Source organism: Bombina bombina, chromosome 2 (assembly GCF_027579735.1).
Source record: "Bombina bombina isolate aBomBom1 chromosome 2, aBomBom1.pri, whole genome shotgun sequence".
Taxonomy (NCBI): Eukaryota; Metazoa; Chordata; class Amphibia; order Anura; family Bombinatoridae; genus Bombina; species Bombina bombina.
The window spans coordinates 406,889,856-406,906,731 of NC_069500.1; the positions used below are offsets into that span (position 1 = coordinate 406,889,856).

At 43.4% G+C, this 16,876-nt stretch overlaps 1 protein-coding gene across 2 annotated transcripts in view; it reads left to right on the forward strand.

Moving 5' to 3' along the window:
• ANKLE2 (ankyrin repeat and LEM domain containing 2) overlaps positions 1-16,876 on the forward strand; it is a 263,181-nt gene that overhangs the window by 209,626 nt on the left and 36,679 nt on the right. For both annotated transcript variants that reach the window (XM_053701894.1, XM_053701893.1), the window contains exon 11: positions 1,499-2,144. In XM_053701894.1, the coding sequence (XP_053557869.1) occupies positions 1,499-2,144 (646 nt within the window). The remainder of the gene's footprint in view (positions 1-1,498; positions 2,145-16,876) is intronic.

Consider the following 16,876-nt stretch of genomic DNA (forward strand, 5'->3'; position numbering starts at 1 on the left):
AACTTATAACCTCCTTTAGGATTCCAGTACCACTTATCTGCTGATGATACCTAAATCTATCTTTCATCTCCTGATATCTCTCCCTCTTTACTCAACCAGATTTCTGACTGACTCTCTGCAATTTCCTCTTGGATGTCCTCACACTACCTCCAACTCAATCTGTCCAAAACTGAGCTGCTTCTCACCCCCCCCTCACCCCAGGTCCGCTTTCTTGGGGTCACACTAGACTCAAAACTCGCATTCAACCCACATATACAAGCGCTTACCAAATCCTGCCGTTCACACCTACGCAACATTTCCAGAATTCGTCCCTTCCTTACTCAAATAACTACAAAAATACTTATTCACTCCCTAATTTTGTCACGCATTGATTATTGCAATCTACTCCTAAGTGACCTTCCAAAACACCGCCTCTCCTCCCTCCAATCTATTATGAATGCTTCTGCTAGACTCATCCACCTAAGTCACCGATCTACATCAGCTGCTCCGCTCTGACAGTCTCTACACTGGCTCCCCTTACACTCCAGAATACAATTTAAAGTATTAACCCTAACTTACAAAGCACTCAACAGTCTAACTCCCAACTATATTTCCTCTCTCATCGTGAAATATTCCCTATCCCGTCCTCTTCAATCAACCTCTGACCTACGTCTCTACACTCCTGTTATCTCTTCGTCCCACTCCCGCCTCCAAGACTTTGCAGGTGCTGCTCCTGTCCTCTGGAACTCTCTACCCTGCTCCATAAGACTGTCTCCAACCTTGTATAGCTTCAGACGCTCCTTGAAAACTCACCTATTCAGAGAGGCTTACCATCTCTCTCCTCCATCCCTCATCCAAACCAAACTAAGACATGTACATGAATTGCCTGACTCACTGCTGCAAATACAACCGATGTAACAAGCTACCCCAACCTTATGTCCTGCACCCTTAACCTATAGACACTGTGTGTACTAGATTTGTTTAGTTTTGTTATGTTTTGTATTTTATCACAAATCTTTGTCATTGTATACCCCTATCGTACCCAACGTTACGAAATTTGGCGGCGCTTTACAAATAAATGATAATGAATCATTTTTAAAGTTAAAGTCAATCCTACCGTTTTGTAAAACGCTAGAATTGACCATTGAAACAAATAAAGGGGACTTTCATTCATGAAGTATAAAATACTTTATTTGTTTCAAGCGTTTGCTGCACTAAGCTGCTCAGGCAGCCCACGGCAGAATGCTGTTTTGCTTGAGAGGTGACGGTTTCACCTCTTAGTCAATAGCCGTGCAGGAAATCCAGCTTTGCACCGTGTGACACCGGATTACCTGCATGGCTATTTGTTAAGAGATGGAGCTGTCACCTTTCAAGCAAAACTGTGTTGTGTTGTGGGCTGCCTGAGCAGCTCAGTGGGGCAAACTTTCACTTTAAGTTTCAAAATATAAAAATGAGTGATATAAAACATTTACATTTCTGCATTATACCAGTGCATCTCATTCTTGCATTTCTTCAACAGGTAAAAGTAAAAATTGTTGCAATTCCATTTCTGTTGGTGCATTTCTGGATGACGAAGAAGACCTGAGCCTTGAAGAGATTAAAAATCGCCAGAATGCAGCACTGAAGAATAGCCATCAAACTTCTACCATAGAGGCAATCACACTACCTGAGTGCATTATGGACACCTCCATCCTACATAAAAACACATTCCAGAATGGTGCCAGGTCTGCTTTATGTAGCAATATGACCATTTCAGATGATAAATGTCTCCATGGTATGGAAAAAGGATTAAAATCTCCAGTTTCCAATCTTATGGCCGAATTTGAGAAACTTGCAATATTTGACCCAGTGGAGGCCACAAATGAAACACAGAATGAGGACTCCTCATCCTGTAGTGGCGAGAACATGATAGCAGAAAGACTAAACCAAGTGACTATTTCTAAGGACGACAAAGATTCAACAAATTGGAATGCAAAGCAGACAGATAATTCTGAGTTGTCACAGGTTGAGCAGTTGCTTCCAGTGCTCAGCCTTAAAGACAAGTCTTCACCAACAGGAAACCTATCCCGGTCACCTTTATGTGCCTCTTCCATGTCTCCCACTCCAAAGTTCACTATGAATACTCCCCTCAAGAATCAGATCATCAGGGCAACCTTCCTTCTGGGGTATGCACAAAAATTAAAGGAAATTTCAGATTAGTTAAAGATTAGGAAAGGCAAAAAAAGGATTTCCTTCTTAATATAATGAGAGTCCACGGCTTCATTCCTTACTTTTGGGAAATACTGAACCTGGCCACCAGGAGGAGGCAAAGACACCCCAGCCAAAGGCTTAAATACCTCTCCCACTTCCCCCATCCATCAGTCATTCTTTGCCTTCCATTACAGGAGGATGGCAGAGAAGTGTCAGATTTCCGAGTTGTTCCTTAGGAGGGGTATCTGCCCTTTGATATGGGACTGGAGTTTTAAGTAGTCTTGTCAGCCTGTCAGTGAAAGCATTGACTAAAGTTAGTCTGGAGATGCAGGTAGAGTCTTCCTGTGAACCCATCCAGACTGCCTGCTAACAGCTTCTTAAGCAATCTGTGTTGACGAGTTTCACTGCCTGCTTTTTCTTCACTCAAGTCCATGTCAGGAGCGATGCTACAAGACTGTCACACTTGAGAGGCTGTGTTTCTGTTCTACCGCATGGATTCTGGTAAGATCTTTTCAATTTTTACATATGTTGAAAACGCTAGAAGACAGGGTCACAGTGTGACTCCTTTTATCTTAATAGAATCATTGGTTAATATCTCCTGAGGGAGGTTATTGAACAGTGGGGATTAATCAAATGTGATGATTTGATTTTATGCTGCTTTATGTGTGAGGTTTCATTTAAGCTCATAGACTGTTTGTTTATGTGGCTGGAACACACAGGTTTTTACTTTCACTTTGAACGCTGCGCAGCTTGTAGCTTGGCAAGCTTTTTCTCATAGCATAGGCGGTCCTGCCTTGTGCACCACGTGACCGGGAGTGGTCACACTTTCATTTCCTCTTTCCTGACCGAGCTAGCTGTCGTAGAAGACGTTTTTTTTCCTCTTCTCTGTATTGCCTGGGTCTAGGAGGTGGTGAGTGCCCCAGCCATTGGAAATATAAAGGTGCCGTTTTTGTGAGAAATAAAAAGATCGTTTTATTCTGTGTCCTACTGTGATTAGCACAAGCTATGGAGGATTCTGATATTCTTGAGGGTACTCCCGCTATTCCAAATAGTAATACCTGTTTATACTTTGAGGAAGCCTCACAATTGTGCCCACCCTCTCAGCTGTGTTCCACATGCATCAACAAAGTTATTATGTCTAAGAAGGGTAACCCCTTTAATACCACTGAGCCGTCCACCTCTGAGGACTCGCCGTCCCGTGAGGTGCATACCCATCAGTCATCTCCCTCATCACATGCAGCTTCTGGTAGCACGCCTGATTCTCCAGCTGGAGGGAACCTTTTTACCATCAGACTTTACCGCGCAGTTTAAGACGGTGGTGTCTGAGGCCCTTAGTGCTTTACCTCGCCCTGCCAAGCGCAAACGAAAGGTTAAACATAGCTCTCCTATCCAGGGGTCATCAAGTGATTTATTGGATTTATCCGTTTTTCAATTATCCAAGGATGGGTCACACTCTGAGTCTTCAGAGGGTGAACTTTCTGGATCGGAGTCTGCTACCTCCTAGACCTCCTGCTGTGGAGGAACCAGCCTTTAGATTTAAGATTGAACACTTAAGTTTTCTTCTAAAAGAGGTCCTGTCTATATTAGAGGTTCCAGAGACCAAGCTACGTGATGGACCTTTGATCGCTAAATTATACAGAGTTTATGAGGACAGGGTAGTGCCGTTAACTTTTCCTGTACCTGTAAAAATGGCGAACATTATTAAGAACGAGTGGGATAGAATTGGATCTTCCTTTTCCCCTTCGTCTTCCTTTAAAAAATTATTCCCAGTCCCGGACTCTCAATTGGAGTTGTGGGGTTCCGTCCCTAAGGTGGAAGGTGCTATCTCCACACTGGCCAAGCGTACTATTATCCCACTTGAGGATAGTTCGTCATTCAGAGAGCCGATGGATAAGAAGATGGAAACTTTTCTCAGAAAAATGTTTCAGCATACGGGATACTTGTTTCAACCGGTAGCGGCTGTTGCCTTGGTTGCTGGAGCTGCGGCCTACTGGTGCGAATCCTTATCGGATTTGATCGAGGTAGGGGGTCTCCTCGACGTTATCCAAGAAAGAATTAAGGCCTTGAGAATTGTGAATTCTTTTATCTGTGATACAAACATGCAGATCATTCGCCTAAATGCTACGTTTTCTGTTTTTTCAGTGCAGACCCGTCAGGCGCTCTGGCTGAAATCCTAGTCTCCGGGTATGACTTCTAAGTCTAGACTCCTTTCCCTTCCTTTTAAGGGAAACATTTTATTTGGTCCAGGCCTGGACTCCATTATCTCCACGGTTACAGGGGGCAAGGGTGCCTTCCTACAGCAGGATAAAAAGAACAAGTCTAAGGGACAAGGCTCTTATTTTTGTTCCTTTCGATCTTAGAAATCCCAATGACAACAGTCCTCTAAGCCTGAGCAAGCCAAGAGTACTTGGAAGCCGACTCAATCCTGGAATAAATCCAAGCAGAAATCCGCCGAGACCAAGTTGGCATTGAAGGGGCTGCCCCTGATCCGGCGCTGGATCATGTAGGGGGCAGACTGTCACTGTTTTCAGGCGCTTGGTTCAGGGACGTGCAGGATCCATGCGTCCTGGAGGTCATAGCTCAGGGATACAAGATAGGTTTCAAATCTCAACCACCCAAGGGCAGATTTCTCCTTTCAAGCCTGTCTTCAAAGCCAGAAAAGAGGGAAGCCTTTCTGGGGTGTGTGAGAGATCTGTCCTTCCTAGGGGTCATTGTCCCGGTTCCTATCAAAGAAAGAGGTTTGGGATACTATTCAAACCTGTTTGTGGTCCCAAAGAACTAGGGAACTTACCGTCCGATTCTGGACCTGAAATGCTTAAACAAGTTTCTAAATGTCCCCTCGTTCAAGATGGAGAAAGTAAGGTCCATCCTTCATCTAGTTCAGGAAAGACACTTCATGACAACTATAGATCTGAATGATGCTTACCTTTATATGCCAATCCACAAGGATCACTTCCAGTTCCTAAGGTTTGCGTTCCTGGACCAGCACTTAAAATTAATTGCACTTTCGTTTGGTCTAGCTACTGCTTTATGAAGGTTCTAGGGGCTCTTCTGGCCGTTGCCATAACCCAGGGATTTAGCAGTAGCTCCCTTCTTGGACGATATTCTGGTACAAGTACCATCTTTTCGTCTGGCAGAGGACTATTTGGTATCTTTCTCTCTTCTTCGATCTCATGGATGGAATATAAACTTAGAAAAGAGTTCACCGATTCCAAGCACCAGGGTAGATTTCCTGGGTACCATAATAGACTCCATATCCATGAGGATATTTCTAACAGACCAGAAACGTTGCAAGCTAGCTTCGGCATGTTTTGCCCTCCGGACCTCCTTAAGGCCATCTGTGGCTCAGTGTATGGAGGTAATTGGTCTCATGGTGTCCAGCATGGACACGATTCCCTTTGCCAGGTTCCGTCTCAGACCCGTTACAACTGTGCATGCTGAGGCAGTGGAACGGCGATCTTTCGGATCTGTCTCAACAGATTTCCCTGGACAACCGGTCGAGAGAGTCACTCTCTTGGTGGCTCTATCCAGATCATCTTTCCAGAGGGACATCCTTTCTAAGACCATCCTTGTAGATTGTGACTACGGGTGTGGACAACTGGGAAGCAGACTTTCTCAGCAGACAATCCTTTTATCTGGGGGAAAGGTCTCTCCATCCCGCAGTGTTTGCGGAGATATGCATGGCGTCTCATCTCAATACCAAGCTACCCAGATATGGGTCGAGGTCCAGGGATCCTCAAGCGAAGCTAATAGATGCATTAGCAGTGCCTTGGAAGTTCAATCTAATTTACCTTTTCTGGCGTTACCACTCCTTCCTCGTGTAGTGGCCCGCATCAAGCAGGAGCAGGCATCAGTGATACTGATTGCTCCATTGTGGCCACGAAGGACGTGATTCGCGGATCTGGTGGGAATGTCATTTTCTCCTCCATGAAAGTTACCTTGTCACAGGGATCTGCTGGAACAAGGTATCAAAATCTAGATTCTCTGAGGCTGACTGCGTGGAGATTGAACGCTTAGTCCTAGCCAATAGAGGTTTTTCTGAGAGAGTTATTGATACTCTCATTCAAGATCGTAAGCCGGTTACTCGTCTATCAGAACCTATTTATTCTGGTGTGAAGAGCGTGTATTCCCCTGGCATAAAGTTAAAGTTGACAGGATCCTATCGTTTCTCCAGGATGGACTGGAGAAGGGTCTTTCTGCCAGTTCCCTGAGGGGACAGATTTCGTCCCTGTCTGTTTTACTGCACAAGAGGCTCTTGGCGCTTCCAGATGTACAGTCTTTTGTTAAGGCTCTGATTAGGATCAGGCCTGTGTTCAGATCTAAGGCTCCTCCCTGGAGTCTGAATCTTGTTCTTAAGGTTTTGCAGTGGGCTCTGTTTGAGCCTATGCAAGAAATTGACATTAAGTTGTTATCCTGGAAGGTTCTTTATCTACTGGCTATTGCTTCTGCGCACAGAGTATCTGAGATTGCCGCCTTGCAATTTTTATCTTCAGGCTACTAAGGATTTTAGACAAACTCCTTCCTTGTTTGTTGCCTATTCTGGGAAGCGTAAGGGGCAGAAGGTCTCTGCGACTTCCTTGCCTTTTTGGTTAAGGAGTGTTATCTGCTTTGCTTATGAGACAGCGGGACATAAGCCTCTTTAGAGAATTACGGCTCATTCTACTAGAGCAGTGGCTTCCTCTTGGGCCTTTAAGAACGAGGCCTCTATGGATCAGATTTGTAAGGCGGCTACCTGGTCCTCCTTACACACTTTTTCTAAATTTTACAAGTTTGATGTTTTTGCTTCTGCTGAAGCAGCCTTCGGGAGAGAGGTTTTGCAGGCTGTGGTGCCCTCAGATTAGGGTCCGCCTCTTTTTGTCCCTCCCGTTATTATTCAGTGTTCTCTAGAGCTTGGGTATAAGTTTCCCAACAGTAAGGAATGAAGCCGTGGACTCTCCTTATATTAAGAAGGAAAACATAAATTATTCTTACCAGATAATTTAATTTCCTTCTGTATAAGGAGAGCCCACAGCCCCCGCCCGTGTTCTCCGATGGGCGGCCCCCTAAATTATATTTTTCTTCTGGCACCTTTTATACCCTGATATTTCTCCTACTGTTTTTTGTTCCCTTAGCAGAATGACTGGGGGGAGTGGGAGAGATATTTAAGCCTTTGGTTGTGGTGTCTTTTCCTCCTCCTGGTGGCCAGGTTCAGTATTTCCCAACAGTAAGGAATGAAGCCGTGGACTCTCCTTATACAGAAGGAAATGAAATTATCTGGTAAGCATAATTTGTTTTTCAATAACAGCACTTTTCTTATTATATGTTCATCTATACAAAGACCTTGTATTTTTCATTTCTAACTGTTTTGCCGCAATCTTGAAGCAAAGGTAGGCATATTCCAAACCCATAGTGAGGCTAATTTACATTAGCCAATCATGGTGGGCAACCTGGGTTCTATGAGCTACATCAGCTTCTTGTAGATCGCACGGACCCTGGAGCTCACCACCTATGTGTCTATACAAGTAGTCATGTGACCGCAGTGTCTTCACAGTCTCTGAGCACATTAGATCAAGTGCTGCACTATGTACAGATTGTGCAGCAAGGTCTGCAAAAAGCCTTGACAGGCAGCATCTAATAAATGCGCATGCGCAAAGATCCATATAAAGACCTGGCAAATGTCTTTGCTTATTGCGATGCACATGCGTTGGGGGAGATTGATAAATTACTGTAAAATGTAAATGAGCAGGTGTCTTATACTGCGTGTAGGACAGCCCATTTTGGTGAATGTTGTATGTGACATCACCGTGGATATTAAAATACATATTTTATATAAATAAGAGGCTTTTAATCTAGCCTGTTTCAATCGATCTATGTTTTTTAAAGTTACACCTTATACTACAGTTTTATAGTCCTTTAATGATTTGCCTCTCCTAGTAAGCATGTTTTAGGTCTGTTTTAACGTTTGTCTTTATTCCTTAAAGGTTGATTGTAATGCAATACATTTATGCTTTAGATCATAGAGCTTTTCCTATTTGCATTACTGATCGTAGTTTACTATATACTCTGGAGCTGCAAGCATTGGATCTCCCTTCCAGAACACAGTGAGGGAGATAGTAGTGAGTCACCCACCAGCCACAGGATGTGTCATGGAGGAGTTACAATTGTTCCTGCTTCCGAGTGACACTACCAAGGAGTTTAACCCCTTTGCGCTGTATCAAAGCATAGTTATCTCTAGGGTTGTTAGCCGTCCCCCACAAAAATACTGTACAACCTGTGACTGGGCAAGAGTGGTAAGTGAGATCACACTGACTTTTCCCTAAAGCTCTACCTTAGGCCACACCCTTGGCAACACCTTTTATATATTTTTTTTACATCTGGGTAGTGATGTTATCCTCTTGGGTGCCAGGGACCCACAAATCAATACTTTTACCTCATTGGTTGCTTGCAAAACAAAACGCATTGATTCCCCCCCTTCCCCTTGACTGACAATCATATACCCAAAGCAGTGTTTTTGTACAACACATGGCTGCTAGTAAAAAGCATATTTAAAGGAGGAAGTTTAGCTGTCACTAAACTCCTTCCTGTTTGTACATATTACAAATTTCTGATGTAAAAAATAAGGAAAAAATGTAAAGCATGCACGGTCGCGTGATTTCAATGATGGGATCGGGTCAGAGGGAAGTGCCTATGACACTAGGCAGGCACTCCAACCCGCAATCCCCATTAGGAAGCCGTTATGGCTTCAGGACAGCAGAACGGCTAGGGCGTTCTTTGCCGTCCTAACGGCGTTAAAGCCCAGCACAGTTAGGTCGGCGGGAAGGGGTTAAGGGACTGTCTATTCGTGTTTGCATGTTGTTTTTTTTCTCTCTTTATTTTACTGGGCATCCCGATTTAAATAGTGGACTGTCCGATTAAATACTTGACACCTGTCAGCACTAGTTATCTCAGGTCAGTAATGCAAAAATGACACACCCAAATTAATTAGAGCATGTATTCTGCATTAGTAACCATAAATATTGCAATTATATTGTAAGTTTTGCTTTAGAATTTCCCTTTAACAACATGGTTTCTAGAGATTTGTAACATTTTGCAATGCATTGCAAGGATGAGAACCAAGGGATAAAAGAAAAGCTTCAAACAATGTTATATATGAGAAAATATATTTCTTCTACTAGATACGACGAGTCCACGGATTCATCCTTACTTGTGGGATATTATCCTCCTGCTAACAGAAAGTGGCAAAGAGCACCACAGCAGAGCTGTCTATATAGCTCCTCCCTTGACTTCACCCCCCAGTCATTCTCTTTGCCTATACTAGTAATAGGAAGAGGTAAAGTGAAAGAGGTGTTAAAATTATAGTTTTTATTTTCTTCAAGCAAGACTTTTTTATTTTAAATGGTACCGGTGAGTGCTATTTTTCCTCAGGCAGCAGATAGATGAAGATTTCTGCCTGGAGGCTGATGATCTTAGCAATTGTCGCTAAGATCCAGAGAAGTTCCCACAGAATGGCTGAGGAGTACTTAAGAAGTGTGGGGAACGGTTTTCATGCTACAAGCATTGAGGTATTTTCAGTCATTTTTTTCTGGTATTTCAGAACTGGCTGACATAGTTCCCATAAGGGAAGGGGTAAACAGTAATCCTACATGTAATAGAAGGGGTATTACTGGGACCTATATATTTTGGGCTCAAAATTGGTTGACACTGGTAAAATAATGTTTTGTTGGCAAAACGGTTTATGCTTAGGGGCAACATAACGTTTTTTATGAGTAAACGTTTTCTCTTTGATGGCACTGGTGGGTTTCACATGGCTTACAATATTAGGTTGGGAATATGAAAAACCCACATGGCTAGTTTTTAGACTGCTTTACAGCGGTTTTTACTAGGCAGAGAGACATCGATATAGATGGGCGGGGCCTAATTTCGCGCCTCAGATGCGCAGTTGAAATTCATTTGAAAGCGGCAAGCTCCAGCTCCGGTGGGCCTAAGCTGAAGATTTAGCCTAAACAAAGGGATAGTGTGAATTTTCAGACCCCTGAGGGCAGGTAGTTGCTATCTTATTTTTCATAACATTTTTTTTGTAACTTTTTTTTCCATAGAGGGTTAAGTATACCTTACTTGTGGTGCAATCTTAACTGGCATGATAAGACACATATATGCTAAAATTGTGATAATTATAACATTTTAAAGCAGTTTTGGAAAAAATGTACGCTTTTTTACTCTTAAAGGCGCAGTACTGTTTTTCAGATTGTTGTTTTTCTTCTGTTAAGTGTGATCAGTCCACGGGTCATCATTACTTCTGGGATATTACTCCTCCCCAACAGGAAGTGCAAGAGGATTCACCCAGCAGAGCTGCATATAGCTCCTCCCCCCTACGTCACTCCCAGTCATTCTCTTGCACCCAACGACTAGATAGGATGTGTGAGAGGACTATGGTGATTATACTTAGTTTTATATCTTCAATCAAAAGTTTATTATTTTATAATAGCACCGGAGTGTGTTATTACCTCTCTGGCAGAGTTTGAAGAAGAATCTACCAGAGTTTTTTACTATGATTTTAGCCGGAGTAGTTAAGATCATATTGCTGTTTCTCGGCCATCTGAGGAGAGGTAAACTTCAGATCAGGGGACAGCGGGCAGATTAATCTGCAAAGAGGTATGTAGCAGCTTTTATTTTCTGACAATGGAATTGATGAGAAAATCCTGCCATACCGATATGTCATGTATGTATATTTTACACTTCAGTATTCTGGGGAATGGTACTTCACTGGAATTACACTGTGTACATAAAACTTTTTAGCCTATTTTGCAGGGACTAGCAACAGGCTTTTTAATAACTCTTAATTTATGTTAAACGTTTTTGCTGGAATGTAAAATCGTTTTCATTTTCTGAGGTACTGAGTGAATAAATGTTTGGGCACTATTTTTCCACTTGGCAGTTGCTTGATCTAATTTCTGACAGTTTCTGATCTCTCTCACTGTTGTGTGTGAGGGGGAGGGGCCGTTTTTTGGCGCTTTTGCTACGCATCAAAAAATTTCAGTCAGCAGCTCATTGTATTTCCTGCATGATCCGGTTCATCTCTACAGAACTCAGGGGTCTTCAAAACTTGTTTTGAGGGAGGTAATTCTCACAGCAGAGCTGTGAGATTGTAGTTGACTGTGATAAAAAAACGTTTATTCTGTAATTTTTTTTTTTTCTGCTATCAGAGTTAGTTGTCTTTTGCTAATGGGAACAAACCTTTGCTAAAGTTGTGTTGTTTACAAGGATTGATGCTATAACTGTTTCAGTTTATTAATTTTCAACTGTCATAAATCTTCTGTGCTTCTTATAGGCACAGTACGTTTTCATAATATTTTACTAGAATTGTATTCCAAGTTGCAAGTTTATTTGCTAGTGTGTTAAACATGTCTGATTCAGAGGAAGATACCTGTGTTATTTGTTCCAATGCCAAAGTGGAGCCCAATAGAAATTTATGTACTAACTGTATTGATGCTACTTTAAATAAAAGTCAATCTGTACAAATTGAACAAATTTCACCAAACAGCGAGGGGAGAGTTATGCCGACTAACTCTCCTCACGTGTCAGTACCTGCATTTCCCGCTCGGGAGGTGCGCGATATTGTGGCGCCCAGTACATCTGGGCGGCCATTACAGATAACATTACAAGATATGGCTACTGTTATGACTGAAGTTTTGGCTAGATTACCAGAACTAAGAGGCAAGCGTGATCACTCTGGGGTGAGAACAGAGTGCGCTGATAATACTAGGGCCATGTCAGATACTGCGTCACAGCTTGCAGAACATGAGGACGGAGAGCTTCTGTCTGCGGCTGACGGTTCTGATCCAAACAGATTGGATTCAGATATTTCAAATTTTAAATTTAAGCTGGAGAACCTCCGTGTATTACTAGGGGAGGTGTTAGCGGCTCTGAATGATTGTAACACAGTTGCAATACCAGAGAAAATGTGTAGGTTGGATAAATATTTTGCGGTACCAACGAGTACCGACGTTTTTCCTATACCTAAAAGACTAACTGAAATTATTACTAAAGAGTGGGATAGACCCGGTGTACCGTTCTCACCCCCTCCGATATTTAGAAAAATGTTTCCAATAGACGCCACCACACGGGACTTATGGCAGACGGTCCCTAAGGTGGAGGGAGCAGTTTCTACTTTAGCTAAGCGTACCACTATCCCGGTGGAGGATAGCTGTGCCTTTTCAGATCCAATGGATAAAAAGTTAGAGGGTTACCTTAAGAAAATGTTTGTTCAACAAGGTTTTATATTGCAACCCCTTGCATGCATTGCGCCGGTCACGGCTGCGGCGGCATTCTGGTTTGAGTCGCTGGAAGAGACCATTAATTCAGCTACTCTGGATGACATTACGGACAAGCTTAGAGTCCTTAAACTAGCTAATTCATTCATTTCGGAGGCCGTAGTACATTTAACTAAACTTACGGCTAAGAATTCAGGATTCGCCATTCAGGCACGCAGAGCACTGTGGCTAAAATCCTGGTCAGCTGATGTTACTTCTAAGTCTAAATTACTTAATATACCTTTTAAAGGGCAGACCTTATTTGGGCCTGGTTTGAAAGAAATTATCGCTGACATTACAGGAGGTAAAGGCCACGCCCTGCCTCAAGACAGGGCCAAACCTAAGGCCAGACAGTCTAATTTTCGTTCCTTTCGGAATTTCAAAGCAGGAGCAGCATCAACTTCCTCTGCTCCAAAACAAGAAGGATCTGTTGCTCGCTACAGACAAGGCTGGAGACCTAACCAGTCTTGGAACAAGGGCAAGCAGGCCAGGAAACCTGCTGCTGCCCCTAAAACAGCATGAATTGAGGGCCCCCGATCCGGGATCGGATCTAGTGGGGGGCAGACTTTCTCTCTTCGCCCAGGCTTGGGCAAGAGATGTCCAGGATCCCTGGGCGCTAGAGATAATATCTCAGGGATACCTTCTGGACTTCAAATACTCTCCTCCAAGAGAGAGATTTCATCTGTCAAGGTTGTCAACAAACCAAACAAAGAAAGAGGCGTTTCTACGCTGCGTACAAGAGCTTTTGTTAATGGGAGTAATCCATCCAGTTCCACGGTCGGAACAGGGACAAGGGTTTTACTCAAATCTGTTTGTGGTCCCCAAAAAAGAGGGAACTTTCAGACCAATCCTGGACTTAAAGATCCTAAACAAATTCCTAAGAGTTCCATCGTTCAAGATGGAGACTATTCGGACAATTTTACCCATGATCCAAAAGGGTCAGTACATGACCACAGTGGATTTAAAGGATGCTTACCTTCACATACCGATTCACAAAGATCATTACCGGTACCTAAGGTTTGCCTTCCTAGACAGGCATTACCAGTTTGTAGCTCTTCCATTCGGGTTGGCTACAGCTCCAAGAATCTTCACAAAGGTTCTGGGTGCTCTTCTGGCGGTACTAAGACCGCGGGGAATCTCGGTAGCTCCGTACCTAGACGACATTCTGATACAAGCTTCAAGCTTTCAAACTGCCAAGTCTCATACAGAGTTAGTACTGGCATTTCTAAGGTCACATGGATGGAAGGTGAACGAAAAGAAAAGTTCACTCGTTCCACTCACAAGAGTTCCCTTTCTGGGGACTCTTATAGATTCTGTAGAAATGAAGATTTACCTGACAGAAGACAGGTTAACAAGACTTCAAAGTGCTTGCCGCACCCTTCATTCCATTCAACAACCGTCAGTGGCTCAATGCATGGAGGTAATCGGCTTGATGGTAGCGGCAATGGACATAGTACCCTTTGCACGCTTACACCTCAGACCACTGCAACTGTGCATGCTAAGTCAGTGGAATGGGGATTACTCAGACTTGTCCCCTTCTCTGAATCTAGATCAAGAGACCAGAAATTCTCTTCTATGGTGGCTTTCTCGGCCACATCTGTCCAGGGGGATGCCATTCAGCAGGCCAGACTGGACAATTGTAACAACAGACGCCAGCCTTCTAGGTTGGGGTGCCGTCTGGAATTCTCTGAAGGCTCAGGGACAATGGAGTCAGGAGGAGAGTCTCCTACCAATAAACATTCTGGAATTGAGAGCAGTTCTCAATGCCCTCCTGGCTTGGCCCCAGTTGATAATTCGGGGGTTCATCAGGTTTCAGTCGGACAACATCACGACTGTAGCTTACATCAACCATCAGGGAGGGACAAGAAGCTCCCTAGCAATGATGGAAGTAACAAAGATAATTCGCTGGGCAGAGTTTCACTCTTGCCACCTGTCAGCAATCCACATCCCGGGAGTGGAGAACTGGGAGGCGGATTTCTTAAGTCGTCAGACTTTTCATCCGGGGGAGTGGGAACTTCATCCGGAGGTCTTTGCCCAAATACTTCATCAGTGGGGCAAACCAGAGATAGATCTCATGGCGTCTCGACAGAACGCCAAGCTTCCTCGTTACGGGTCCAGATCCAGGGATCCAGGAGCAGTCCTGATAGATGCCCTGACAGCACCTTGGGACTTCAGGATGGCTTACGTGTTTCCACCCTTCCCGATGCTTCCTCGATTGATTGCCAGAATCAAACAGGAGAGAGCATCAGTGATTCTAATAGCACCTGCATGGCCACGCAGGACTTGGTATGCAGACCTGGTGGACATGTCATCCTGTCCACCTTGGTCTCTACCTCTGAAACAGGACCTTCTGATACAGGGTCCTTTCAAACATCAAAATCTAACTTCTCTGAAGCTGACTGCTTGGAAATTGAACGCTTGATTTTATAAAAACGTGGTTTTTCTGAGTCAGTTATTGATACCCTAATACAGGCTAGGAAGCCTGTTACCAGAAGGATTTACCATAAGATATGGCGTAAATACCTATATTGGTGCGAATCCAAAGGTTACTCTTGGAGTAAGGTTAGGATTCCTAGGATATTGTCTTTTCTACAAGAAGGTTTAGAAAAGGGTTTATCTGCTAGTTCATTAAAGGGACAGATCTCAGCTCTGTCCATTCTGTTGCACAAACGTCTGTCAGAAGTTCCAGACGTTCAGGCTTTTTGTCAGGCTTTGGCCAGGATTAAGCCTGTGTTTAAAACTGTTGCTCCGCCATGGAGTTTAAACCTTGTTCTTAACGTTTTACAAGGCGTTCCGTTTGAACCCCTTCATTCCATTGATATAAAGTTGTTATCTTGGAAAGTTTTATTTTTAATGGCTATTTCCTCGGCTCGAAGAGTCTCTGAGTTATCAGCCTTACATTGTGATTCTCCTTATTTGATTTTTCATTCTGCGTACTAAACCTGGGTTCTTACCTAAGGTAGTCACTAACAGGAATATCAATCAAGAGATTGTTGTTCCTTCTTTGTGTCCAAATCCTCCTTCGAAGAAGGAACGTCTTCTGCACAATCTGGATGTAGTTCGTGCCCTAAAGTTTTATTTACAGGCAACTAAGGAATTTCGACAAACGTCTTCCCTGTTTGTCGTTTACTCTGGTCAGAGGAGAGGTCAAAAGGCTTCTGCTACCTCTCTTTCTTTCTGGCTTCGTAGCATAATTCGTTTAGCCTATGAGACTGCTGGACAGCAGTTTCCTGAAAGAATTACAGCTCATTCTACTAGAGCTGTGGCTTCCACTTGGGCCTTTAAGAATGAGGCCTCTGTTGAACAGATTTGCAAGGCTGCAACTTGGTCTTCGCTTCATACTTTTTCCAAATTTTACAAATTTGACACTTTTGCTTCCTCGGAGGCTATTTTTGGGAGAAAGGTTCTTCAGGCAGTGGTTCCTTCTGTATAAAGAGCCTGCCTATCCCTCCCGTCATCCGTGTACTTTTGCTTTGGTATTGGTATCCCAGAAGTAATGATGACCCGTGGACTGATCACACTTAACAGAAGAAAACATAATTTATGCTTACCTGATAAATTCCTTTCTTCTGTAGTGTGATCAGTCCACGGCCCGCCCTGTTTTTTAAGGCAGGTAAATATTTTTTAAATTATACTCCAGTCACCACTTCACCCTTGGCTTCTCCTTTCTCGTTGGTCCTTGGTCGAATGACTGGGAGTGACGTAGGGGGGAGGAGCTATATGCAGCTCTGCTGGGTGAATCCTCTTGCACTTCCTGTTGGGGAGGAGTAATATCCCAGAAGTAATGATGACCCGTGGACTGATCACACTACAGAAGAAAGGAATTTATCAGGTAAGCATAAATTATGTTTTTCGCTAAATAAAGTGTTTTCAAGACTTTTTGTGGTTATTACTAGCCTGTTTCAACATGTCTGACATTGAGGAAAGTCAATGCTCTATGTGTTTAGAAGCCATTGTGGAACCCCCACTTAAAATGTGTCCCTCATGTACTGAAATGGCCTTAGATTGCAAAGAACATATTTTAGGTGATAAAAGTATGTCTAAGGATGATTCTCAGTCTTAAGAGAATCAGGTTATGCCATACAATTCTCCCCAAGTATCACAAACTTTAACGCCCACTCAAGCGACGCCAAGTACTTCTAGTGCGTCTAATTCTTTTACACTGCAAGATATGACTGCAGTTATGTCTACTACCCTTACAGATGTATTATCTAAATACTAATCTAAAAACTACCAGGTTTACAGGGTAAGCACAGTAGGTCAGGTATTAGAGTAAATGCTGAGCCCTCTGATGCTTTATTGGCCATCTCCGATGTACCCTCACAGTGTTCTGATTTGGGGGTAGGGGAATTGCTGTCTGAGGGAGAGCTTTCAGATTCAGGAAAGATGTTCCCTCAAACAGACTCGGACGTGACGGC